This window comes from Triticum urartu, chromosome 3A (genome assembly GCF_056163025.1).
Source record: "Triticum urartu cultivar PI428250 chromosome 3A, HENAU_Tu73, whole genome shotgun sequence".
Lineage (NCBI taxonomy): Eukaryota > Viridiplantae > Streptophyta > Magnoliopsida > Poales > Poaceae > Triticum > Triticum urartu.
In genome coordinates this window covers 462,421,688-462,433,484 of record NC_141875.1, presented here as the reverse complement: position 1 = coordinate 462,433,484, position 11,797 = coordinate 462,421,688, and the positions used below count along the sequence as shown (strand labels likewise).

At 49.9% G+C, this 11,797-nt stretch overlaps 2 protein-coding genes and 1 pseudogene across 3 annotated transcripts; 1 reads left to right on the top strand and 2 right to left on the bottom strand.

The window, feature by feature from the left end:
- Positions 1-1,667: 1,667 nt before the first annotated feature.
- Positions 1,668-3,759, top strand: LOC125544382 (Tetratricopeptide repeat (TPR)-like superfamily protein). Its single transcript, XM_048708047.2, has one exon. It carries the CDS (start codon positions 1,829-1,831, stop codon positions 3,692-3,694), a length of 1,866 nt encoding a protein of 621 aa, XP_048564004.1. The 5' UTR covers positions 1,668-1,828; the 3' UTR covers positions 3,695-3,759.
- Positions 3,760-4,310: 551 nt separating this feature from the next.
- On the bottom strand, positions 4,311-6,117 carry LOC125544384 (WD repeat protein). Its single transcript, XM_048708050.2, has 3 exons — positions 5,758-6,117; positions 5,398-5,626; positions 4,311-4,555 (listed from the first exon to the last, which is right to left on the bottom strand). Exons 1-2 carry the CDS (start codon positions 6,115-6,117, stop codon positions 5,402-5,404), a joined length of 585 nt encoding a protein of 194 aa, XP_048564007.1. The 3' UTR covers positions 4,311-4,555; positions 5,398-5,401.
- A 228-nt stretch (positions 6,118-6,345) lies between these two features.
- On the bottom strand, positions 6,346-10,254 carry LOC125544383 (pentatricopeptide repeat-containing protein At1g08070, chloroplastic pseudogene; annotated as a pseudogene). Its single transcript, XR_015619093.1, has 2 exons — positions 8,019-10,254; positions 6,346-6,914 (listed from the first exon to the last, which is right to left on the bottom strand). The product of XR_015619093.1 is annotated as a pentatricopeptide repeat-containing protein At1g08070, chloroplastic pseudogene (transcript).
- Between the last annotated feature and the right edge of the window lie 1,543 nt (positions 10,255-11,797).

The window sequence follows — 11,797 nt, the reverse complement described above, 5'->3', positions numbered from 1 at the left end:
CGTTGATTGCCGGCAAAACATTGAGATACTTTGTTTTTAAATTCTAGTAAATCCAAAACTCCTCTGAAATTCATGAAACTTGGCATGCTATCATGGAATGGCACCTGACATGATGTGGTATTTTCCGTGTCCATTTTGAAAGAAGGTGCACTCGAATAACAGCCAACAAAAGCATTTTGAAAAAATAGTTGTTACTTTAATATCTCAAATGTTTGTATAATTCAACCGTGTGCGTTCTGTTAACCATTCACGTGACGCCACGTGTCTTGGTTATAATGGCTATAGGAGGTGTCGTGCGGACAACTACTTAATCTTGACTGAACAGAAGGCGTGCGAGCGCAGTCCAATGCGCAGGCTAACCGAGAGGCGTGCAAGCTGTCCTCCAATGCGCAGGCTCACCGGGAAGTGTGCGAGTTGTACGCTGCGCAGGCTCACTAGGAAGCGAGCCCTTTGACTTCCATGGACGTCCGCCTTCCTCTCCATTAATGGCGCCCGAGCCGCTGCTTAATACTGGCGACCTTACTGTTCGCCTCCCATTCCCCTCCCCCCGTAGACCTCCACCAAGACCATGCGCAGAAGGATCATCTGCCACTAGTCTTCAAGTTTGGTGAAGTCGACTCCGAGCCGGAGGAGATAGAAACTAAGGAGGAATGGGGCCTCATGGACATGGCCCAGAACGAGCTGGCCGCGGCGGTTGCTGCCCCTGCTCCCGTCCCAGCTCCCATCCTCGTGCCCGCGCCAGCGACCATCCCCATAGCATTGACGAGCTGGTCGCCAAGCACTATCGCAGAGCTGGAAGCCGCAGGCGTCACCGAGGTCTCCACGGATCCGCACGAGCTCGTGTACATGCCAGCGCCAGTGCCCGTGCCCGTGCGCGCCCCTCCACCCACCGCGACGCCGGTCCCCGTGCGTTTGGCTGCACCCGCCGTGCCCGTACCCGTGTGCGCGCCCCCCTCAGCGGCATGGGACGCCGCCGTCGACCGCTACCTCTCAGCGCCGCCAGCTGCCGTCCTCTCGCGCCCCGCCCGTCGATCGCACGACGATATGATGTTTGTTTTACAAGTGAAGAACATTTTGTGCTGCATTGAAGACTTCAACAACGGCGTCTCGGAGGACGACAACGACAGCGCGGCACGCCGCCTCCGCCGCCGTCGAAAATAGTTTTTTTCTTAGGTTTAATATTGTGTCTCGATCATATGAATATAAATTCACAGTATGACTGAATGAAAGATATGGTTTGAGCGAACTTGCTTTTTCTCTCTTAATGTACAGACTTATTAACGATTTTTTTAAAAAAAACGTCAAAGGTTATTAAATATAAAACACTCATCGCAAACGTTTTAGTTAGAACACCCGTATACAAACCAACAGCTTCCCCAATAAGCCAAAGAAAAATGTGCCGAGCAGAATTTGTGCAGCACTTGATCGCAAATGTTTTAGATAGAACACCCGTATACTTTGAAGGTTGACGTATCGGGATCATAAATAGAAGAAATCAAGAAAGGCTAGAGTTTCGTTACAATATCTCAACGGGCTGTCAGAGTCTTAGATCCACCTATCTATCACATGCGGATTAGCTCTTTTTCACTGATTAGTGAGCTATTATATGTAGGCGATGATTAAAGGATACTAGTCTGCTAGACTTGGTTTGTGTCAGGAAGATCACCACATAGTCGTAACAGAAATTTCAGTACATGTGCCAAAATTATATACGTACGTATATTATGCTGCATATACATTACAAACTGAAATATGAACGAACCCATGACAATGAATCCACACAATATATGTGCTCCCGCTCCATGTCTGAAATCACGTTCCGAACAAGATGGCGGCGCGACTCCGCGACCCCGCCACGCTGCTCCCGTCCCTCGTCGGGGCCTCCTCCCCCCATTCCCGCCTCCGCGAGATCCACGGGCACCTCCTCGTCTCGGGCCGCCTCGCCTCTCCCTCCCACCACGCCGACTTCGTCGCCTCCCTCGCCTCCTCCAGCCACCTCTCCTACGCGCGCCTCCTCCTGCCCCGGCGCCCGGCCACGCTACTCGTCCACAACGGCCTCCTCCGCGCCCTCGCCCGCGGACCATGCCCCGGCCTCGCCTTCGCGGCCTTCCGCGAGCTCCCCCTCGCGCCCGATCACTACTCGTTCACCTTCCTCGTCCGCGCCGCGACCTCCCTGGCCGCCGCCGCCTCCTCGGCGACGCCCGTGCCCACCGATGTCGCCGTGAGCCTGCTCGCTGGTTCCGTGCACGCGGCGGCGTTCCGCCACGGCCATGCAGCGGACCTGCACGTCCAGAGCGGCGCCGTATCCATGTACGCGGCGGTCGGGGACGTGGGCGCCGTGCGGGCCGCCTTCGCGGAGATCATGAGCCCGGACGTGGTGTGCGTCACTGCTATGTTGGGCGCTCTCTCAGCCGGAGGCGATGTTGACACTGCGCGCGAGCTGTTTGACAGAATGCCGCAGCAGGACCATGTCGCCTGGAACGCCATGCTCACAGGTTATGTGCGCGTGGGCAGGGCAAGGGAAGCCTTGGGGCTGTTCGACGAAATGCAGAAGGCTGGGGTTTCTGTCGGTGAGGCGACGCTGGTGTCAGTGCTCACTGCCTGTGCACAGATGGGTGCACTAGAACGTGGCATGTGGGTGCACTCCTATGTGTGCAGCCGAGGGATGCGGGTTTCGGTCACACTGGGCACTGCTTTGCTGGATATGTATTCCAAGTGTGGAGTTGTCACGATGGCGATGGAGGTGTTCGAGAGCATGACCGAAAGGAACATCTACACCTGGACCAGCGCGCTGAGCGGCCTCGCGATGAATGGCATGGGGGAGGAGTGTCTTGAGCTGTTCAAGCGTATGGAGAGCACAGGCATGGAGCCTAATGGTGTCACATTTGTCGCGGTGCTCCGTGGATGCTCCGTGGCTGGGTTGGTAGAAGAGGGACGAGCATGCTTTGATTCGATGAAGGATAAGCACAAAGCTGAGCCTTGGCTTGAGCACTACGGCTGCATGGTTGATTTGTATGGTCGAGCAGGGCGTCTGGATGATGCTGTCAATTTCATCAATTCTATGCCAGTGGAGCCACATGAAGGTGTCTGGGGAGCACTACTCAACGCTTCTCGGATTCACAACAACGCCGATCTGGGCAAACACGCAATGTACAAGCTCACGAAGATTGAGTCCAAAAATGATGCGGCTCACGTGTTGCTGTCTAATATATACGCGGAGTCGCACAACTGGAAGGGCGTCAGCAAAGTTCGGAACATGATGAAGTCCAAGGGAGTGAAAAAGGTGCCTGGGTGTAGTGCCATTGAGGTTGATGGCAAGGTGCATGAGTTCTTCGTCGGGAGCAAGTCTCACCCCAGATACAAGGATATCGAGACCATGCTTGCCGGTATGAGCCATAAGCTGAGATTGCAAGGGTACACCGCAAACACAAAAGAGGTATTATTCGATATCGAGGAAGAGGAGAAAGAAGGTGCGATCTCCTTGCACAGTGAGAAGCTTGCCCTCGCCTTCGGTCTTATCACGTTGCCAGAAGGCACGGTGATCAGGATCGTGAAGAACTTGAGAGTGTGCAAGGACTGCCATGATTATACCAAGATGATATCTAAGGTCTTCGACAGGGAGATTGTTATGAGAGATAGGAATAGGTTTCACCATTTCAAGCATGGCGCGTGCTCCTGTAGGGATTACTGGTGATTTTGTTGTGTAACTGTTCCCGTGCAAATTTTGATGATCCATTCGCAATCAATGATTCAAAGGTAGCACTCAGATCCATCTGCGAGAATAAGAGTAGAGATATTTTCCTCCCTGCATCCCGCCACAAACTAATATAGTTCAAAAGGAAAAAGAGTATACAGGATGATCTGTCTGGCAAAGGGCTGACAGGTTTTGAGCGCGTTCCTACACAGGGTAGAGAGAGGCTGGGAAGAACTTCAACATATATATAGTTCAGGTACCATGGCATATCTTGGTACATCCGGCTTTCATCATGTCTCAAGTAAAGAAGAAAGGGCGCTAAGCTGTGGTGCCACGAGTTTGCCTGAGCAAATGATATGCCAATCAGGGGAATCCAGCGGGAACAAGAAAGCTACACCAGCCAAAATGCCAAACTGGCAGGTGTACAGCCGCAGCTGGCATCCCACGCCAGAGCTTCGTGATCCTCGGCAGGCCAGGCAGCAAAGCAAAGCCATGATACAGGCAGATAGGAAACCAGTACTTTGATAACTGAATTTAGCACTGATAGAGGGGAGAAGAAATAATTTAGCAGTTAAATTTCTCGCTAAAGCACCATCAAGGGTCGGTGAACAAAATCTTCACAGAAACAGAGCGCACACCAGTTTGTTCGGCTATATTTATTCATGCACACTTGCTACAAGCAAAAATGCCACACTGGCAAACCGCGTCGTGTATATGCTAAACATAAGGTCAAATATAAGTGATCTATAATAAGATGTATTTGTTCTGAACATTTACATGTAGTATGTCACTGCCCAGTACATCTCCAACATTGACGGCAAACTGGAAGGAGTGGCGAAAAGTGTGCTTGCCATTAGTAACCTGTCAAAAATTGAAGTGAGGCTAGGTTAAAATCCAGCGGAAGAACCAAGACAAACTTAATTTCAGATAACCAAATATGAAAATACGAAGTTGGAACTGTTGAAGTAAAAAGCATGCCATAGTTAGTCAAGGAACGACATAAATTTTGTAGCATAAATACACAAAATCATGAATGATGCCCAGGCTATTGTCAACATGAAGCTGTCAGTTTCTTAGTACTCCTTCCACCCCAAATATAAGGCGCACATTCAATTTGAGGTTAAGTCAATTTGAGGTTAAATCGGACGAATAATTAGACAAAAATTATACTACCATAGGAGCTCTCGACTCCACTACCCCAACAAAGTGAGCTAGGATCACTTCCTTGTTGTCAAAGAAAAAACAAGAGCTTAGGATCACTTCGTGTTTTTGTCATATAAAAGCACGTGTCGTTGGTCTAATGGTCAGATGTAACTGAATCTTGGAATATGTGCACGCCTTACCTTTTCGGATGAAATGAGTAGTAATTAGGGGTAACTAAGGATGGACAGTTCATTTTTCGTTTTAATCGGAAGCATTGAGTATCTTTGCTTTGTACAAGATCTCAAACTGCACAGGCACAACACCATAGTTCATAACTACCACTGATAATTTAAAGCAGAACCCTAAAGCATAATTTGCATTCTATGGCCGATACCTATTAGTATTACAACTCACTTCCTATGTAGCATGAAGCTTTGACAGTAACCTAGTGTGTCTCACATTATACTCAAATAAGATTTCACGGCAGCTTGAGGTTCAAACCAACACCAGGAATTGTTTCAACCATAAAAGAGAGGACCAACTAGTAAAACTGTTGCTACCTGCTCACGAGGACCAGCCAATCTTCTTCATGACATCCCTGGTTCTCTTCCGGAGCCTCATGAAGACAATGACCATGCAAGCCAGCACCCACGGTGGGAATTTCAGGTTGCCCAGCTTAGTTCCCTTAAGCCACTCGGGCATCTTCCCCTCCTTCAGTAACACCGCAACTACCACTGTCATGGCGCAGACAGTGAGCATCACCTTCGTGATGGGCTTCAGCAAAGGATCCTAAATCACCAAAGAGGCAAACGCGTCACATGAAGACTTGCTAACTATGAGTAGATCAGTAGACCTGGCAGGAAGACATCACGGTAAACAAAACTGAGCGAAATTTCACAGGGGACTGGGTTTGCGACTACCTTGGGCTCGCCGTCGAGGAAGATGGTGGAGTCGGCGGCGTAGGGGAGGAGGGAGCGGCCGTTGCGGGGGTTGAATCGGATGGCGACGCCGCGCGCGCGGGAGGCGGCGTCGAAGGCGAAGACGCACTTGAGGCCGTGCTTCTCCAGGATGTCCCCCACCTCCAGCTGGTCCTGCGTGTACCCGCCCAGGGGCGACCGGAACACGGCCACCGGCCCCCGGCCCCGCCGGAAGAGCTGCACCTCCACCTCGGGTGCGGCCGCCGGCTCGGATCCGGGCCTCCCGTTCTGGGCGGAGGCCGGCGGCTCCTCGTGGATGCCGTCGTCGGCCGGCGCCGCGGCCTTGTCGGCTTGCTTCTCCATTGGTTTGCTCGATCGGGCTCAGGGGAAGGCGAAAAGGGAATCTGCCAATCTGTGCCTCGCGCTGTAGCCGGGAATTGGGCTGCTTATAGGAGGCAAATCTACGGTTACCAAAAACAAAAATAGGCAAGTTCTAGGCAAATCTCTTTGCCGGGGCACCGGGCCAGGCCAGAAAAAGGAAGGCCAACACTCGGTTTTTTTGTTGTTTTTTTAGAATTAGAAGACCAACACTCATGAAACAAAGAGTACCGCAATCAAATCAAGAGGAGTGTCATTTCATATTGTTGGAGAAGTAAGGTGATGTACAAAAATATTCTGTACCGTACAGAAAGGTATTTTGAATGGAGTACACGTGCTAAAAGGGTGGAATTATATGGAGAGTAGGAGATGGAAACACCGGAAAGTAAATTTGGCAAATAGTTGCCCATGAACCCAAAGTCATCTTCTACTCGCAAGCTCGTGATGAACAGTAAAATACAAAAATATTGAAATAAAATATAAAAAAATCTGATTCTTTTTCCAACTTTGACAGATCTTTTGAGTGCCTGCAAAATTTCATCATGAAATGACATTTGTGGGAGTCATGGCAAAAAACCAAAATCAGCACTCCAAAAAGCTTTCGAAAATACCACTTTTGGAGCATCTTTTGTTTTTTGCCATGACTTCCAAAAATATCATTCCATGATGAAATTTGGTGAGCACTGGAAACTTTTGCCAATGTTCACTCGAGCCGAGAAACACCACGTCCCCGTGCACCCCATATTCTCCCTCTTTTTTTATTTTTGGAGTTCTCACAAATCCTGAAATATTATGGATATAAGTTATGCTATATAACTTGCACCTGCAAAAACTCATTACGAGATATAACATCTTGTGAACTCTACAGAAAAGACAAATGTATATCATGTGTATGCTATTTAACTTAGTAGTACTATTCATATGAATCTTGACTTTTTTTGTAGGTCACAAATGGTAATATTATTGGATGAATTTTTACAAGTGCACATGACATTCATTACTAACATCTAGGAATTATTTCATATTTTCTGGAAATCAGGACAAAATAAAAAGGAGTGGAGAGAATATGGGTTGTGCGGGCAACTAGTTGCACAAAATCAATGTAACATCTCAGCAAGGCAGCCATATTTTTGCTAAGGTTCCAGATTTGACTGACCCTACCTCTAGCACATGGGATATACAACAGCTCCGATCAACTTCTAACGAAGAAGATGTACATGTCATTCTCCAAATTCCGATCCAGGAAGGGCTGAAGATACACCAGCTTGGACAACCAAACCAGGAACTCTGCGCACGGTGCAGCTTCATCATCAAGTGATAGTGTTCAAAGTGGCAGCATATTTTGGAAGAAATTGTGGACTTTACCCCTGTCCAGCATGTGGATAGACCATGTCCAATATGCTGTTAATTACTCCTAGATGAAGACAGAGGTCATTGCTTTCTACAGTGCATATTTGTCAAGGTTATTGCTTTCGAAAGTGTAAATTTGTCAAGGTTAGTGCTTCCTAAAGTGCAAATTTGTGAAGGTTACTTGGAGAACTGCTTTTTTGGAAGTGTCGAATGCAACTTATCAATTGCCCAAATGCTATCTCGTTGATGGAGGATATTCTGAAAATAGAGGCAAAATGTCTGAAAGTCTATATTCTTTTGTAGTATATTGTGGTTTGAAAGAAACAGAGCTAATCAAAGAGAAGCGATAGGACTGCATATGAGATCATATACTCACTCCAACTGCATATGATGCAATCTCTGTCAGAAAAAAGAGATGTGTTGCAATCAGCTTTTCAGTTGTTTAAGGTAGAAGCTTGCTCACGGCTTTGTAATATTTCTGCAACATTGTTTAGCTACTTATGGAGTCAAGAATCTATCAGATTTGGCTTTGATACCTTTCCAATATATGTAAAAGAATTTGTCTGCTGGCGAGTGCAGCTCGCCCAATGAATGGAATGCTTTGTGTTTCTTCCAAAAACAGAGCTCTCAGCTGTCAAAAATAAAAGTTCAACAGAGCTCTGAAACTAGCAGGTCGGGATCAGAGTCGGCTCGGTCCAAGAGCAACCCCAAGCCGTGGACGACGTCATAAATCTCAGCTGATCTCGGGTGGTATGTGTCTTGCACCAGGAACTTGTGCACCTCACCATCCAGCTTTATCCAACTGTAGGCAGACAGCTTCTGCACGTTCTTACTCCTCATCAGGTCCCTGATCTCCCTCACATCGCCCCAGAGGCCGGCATCGGCATATATATTGGACAGGAGGACGTAGATTGAGGAGTTGTCGGGCTCCATTGCCAGGAGCTTGCTCGCGGCAAGCTTGGCGAGCTCGACATCGGCATGGACTCTGCAGGAGCTGAGCAGTGTGGTCCAGATCACCGCGTTTGGTTTGACTTCCATGTCGCAGATAAACTTGTACGCCTCCCACAGTCTGCCGGATTTGCACAGGAGGTCCACTATGCATGCGCAGTGCTCCACTTGAGGGGAAACATGGTGTTCTCTCTTCATCTCTTCGAAGAATGCCATACCTTGGTCTACCAAGCCAGCATGCGTGCACGCTGCTAGCAGCGCAACGAAGGTGATCTCGTTGGGCTGGACCCCGTTTTCCACCATTTTTTCATACAAGCTGATTGCATCTTCTGCAAAGCCATTCATTGCTAGGCCTCTGATCATGGAGTTCCAAGTGATAACCCCCTTTTGTTCCATCCGGCTGAAGACACTCCGGGCTCTTCCAACATGCCCGCACCTGGTGTACATGTCAATTAGGGCAGATCCTAGGTAACTCGTAAGTGGTAACCTCTGGTTCTCAGCATAGTTCCCAATCTGCTCAACCAATTCATCAGAACCCAACTGCGCACACGCGGATAGCACACCAACAAGTGTCACTTCATTTGGTCTGCAATCGGTTTCCTTCATCCTCTCAAACAGTTCTAGAGATTCGAGTGGCCTGCCATTCTGCGCATAACCTGCAATCATGGTGCTCCATGCCACGACATCTCTCTGCGACATCCAGTCAAACTCCCGACGTGCATCGTCGATAGCATGACACTTTACATACATTTCCATCAAAGCAGTGTGCACTATCACGTTCTGCAATTCCTCCTCACCGATCAGAGTCCTTACGCGCTTGCCAGTACCAAGATCACCAGACTTGGCGCATATCGAAAATACCGATGTAATGGTGATAGCGTTTGGTCTTGCACCCTCACTCAGCATCCGATCAAACAACGTCAATGCTTCCCGGAATTCCCCACCATGAGCATAACAGGCGATCATTGAATTCCACGAAGCGGATGTCCGCCTCTCCATACCGTCAAATAGCTTCCTGGCCTTATCCACATCACCAGACTTTGAATATCCGGTGATCAAACAGTTTATCGGTATCGGATCCTTGACCGGCATCTCTTCAAAGACACTGACAGCGGACTCCATGTCTCCGTTCTTGGCATAGAAATCCACCAGAGCTGTCAGCACAAAGACATCCCTAAGCAGCCCACGGACAAGAGCATGGGAGTGCACCTGCCTGCCCTGGCAGGACGATGCGGTGAGCGCGCACGACTTGAAAACAAGGGGGATGCAGCCGGACGGGACGTCAGCGCCCTTGCGATGAATCGACGAGAAGGCTTGGAGGAGCTCCTGGTGGGAGGAGCTCCTGGAGAGCGCGGAGAGGAAGGTGCTGCAGAGCGCCTGGGTCGGGCGCGGCACCGCGTCGAACAGGTTGCGTGCGGCGCGGGAGATGGTGGCGTCTGAGAAGATGGCGTGGAGCGGTCGGGTCTTGAGGAGGCGGGCCTCCATTGCTGGCAGCGGGCGGGGCTCGGCGGGAGATTTGGGTGGGCGGCGGCGGCGGCGGCGGTCGTCAGCGTGGGTGTTTGACGGCTCGACGGGGTGCGGCAGCAAGGCATGTCGTGCTGTGAAAAGGTGAGGCTCGGTTAACTTGTTCAGTTATATGGCAGCGCGGAGCGCAGTTGTAGTGGCGGCGACCTCCGGCGGTCGTGCCGTCGGCGTCACTGATTTGGGTTCGCGAAAGCATCGGCGAGGCGCTGGCCGTGCGTGTGCACAAGGGACCTGTTGCTGCTAGACTGCTAGGGAAGTGTTTGGTTGTCGTTGTGAACAGTTCCTGCATCACATATACTTCTCAACTCAGTGTGGTTGAGCAAAAACAGACTTTAATATGCAATCTGTAAGTTGTTTCATTGCCTGCATATAGTGTTCCTGCATTAGGTAATACGCAAGTGCACTTTGTTTGGTTGCCTGCATTGGCCCGAGCGGCATATGAACACGACGTTTGGTTGCGTACGGCGTACATGTTGTGTTTACCTTATATCCTAGCTGATGAACTTACCCACACCTAGCACATCAACGCCACAGCACCGCAATGACGATAAATTGGGCAAAGATGATGAAGTTCTTCAGCTTCAGGCCAAACTGACGATCCACCTTGACACCTCCAACCTTACCACTATCAACACTGCTGTCGTGTTTTCGCACCCACCCGTACTAGGCTTGTTTAGCTGCCTGCCTAGTATTGAACCCTCTATGAGTGTTGTTGCTATACGATGCCACTTATGCACTGGCTTCTTCCCATGAACCATAAACCCCCGGGACCTTACCGATGAACACGGCATACCACTTGCCCTAGCAATGCACAAGAGCAAGAGTTGAAGCAGCAAATCAATGGAGCACACAAGTAGTAAGCAAAGTAGCACACAAACAACAATAGAGCAGAAGAGAAGTAAAGCATGCATGATCATACGGCATAGCAAGTTCTTCCTAGCACTACCTTGGTGTTAACCTACCACCACATCCAAAAAAGGGTGTCGTCCTACCACCGCAAGTTCACCATCAGCGTGAGGAGTTAGTATATACCATCTCATCAAAATCTACAGACCATCAAATAGTTTTTGAGACCTAACTACACAAAATGTACGTCGTCATCATCGTCGTCGTCGTCGTCGCCACCGCCATCGCCATCGCCATCGGGGATCATGCACGCTCACAGGCAGCACTACTCTAGTAGTAGTGCTTGCCCAACCATCTCCTGAGCCACAACACCCTGTGAGCGTCGGCCATGGCAACGAACCCAACACCCTAGGCCTTGTTGTTAAGCAGGTGGCTGAGAGCTGCCATGAGAGCCTCGCCACCCTGGGTCATGACAGCGCCATACAGGTCAGGGTGGACGTCGAGGGTCTTGCACTCCATGATGGCTATTGCCACCTCCTTCACCGCCCTAGTCATGCTGCAAAAGACATTGATCTCCTCCTTCATCAGGCCTCCTCTCTTCATCTTCCTATCATGGACGGGGTCAAATGCCTTGTCGAAGGGCTTCGCAGCGGACTTGTTAGGGCCATCAAGGACCTCGACGTCCGGGGTCCCAGGGAAGTCTGGCATGGGAGAATCAAGAGGCTCCCCCGAGCCCATGGCATGCTTCCCAGTTGCTAGCCCGAAGGAGAAGATGTGCTGCATCTGGCTGTAGTTCTGTATGGGTGTGTTGAGGAACTCAGCGTCCTTGGGTGGTCCTAAGAATGAAACACAAGTGTTGTTAGTTGCGATTAGGAGCAGGCAATGGTGGACAGTATGAAAAATAAGAGGGTTGTGAGCTAACCGCGACATGGCCGGTGTAGTGCTCTGCCTCCAGAACTATGGAGCAAGTGCTCTCATCCCATGAGGCGCCGCTAAG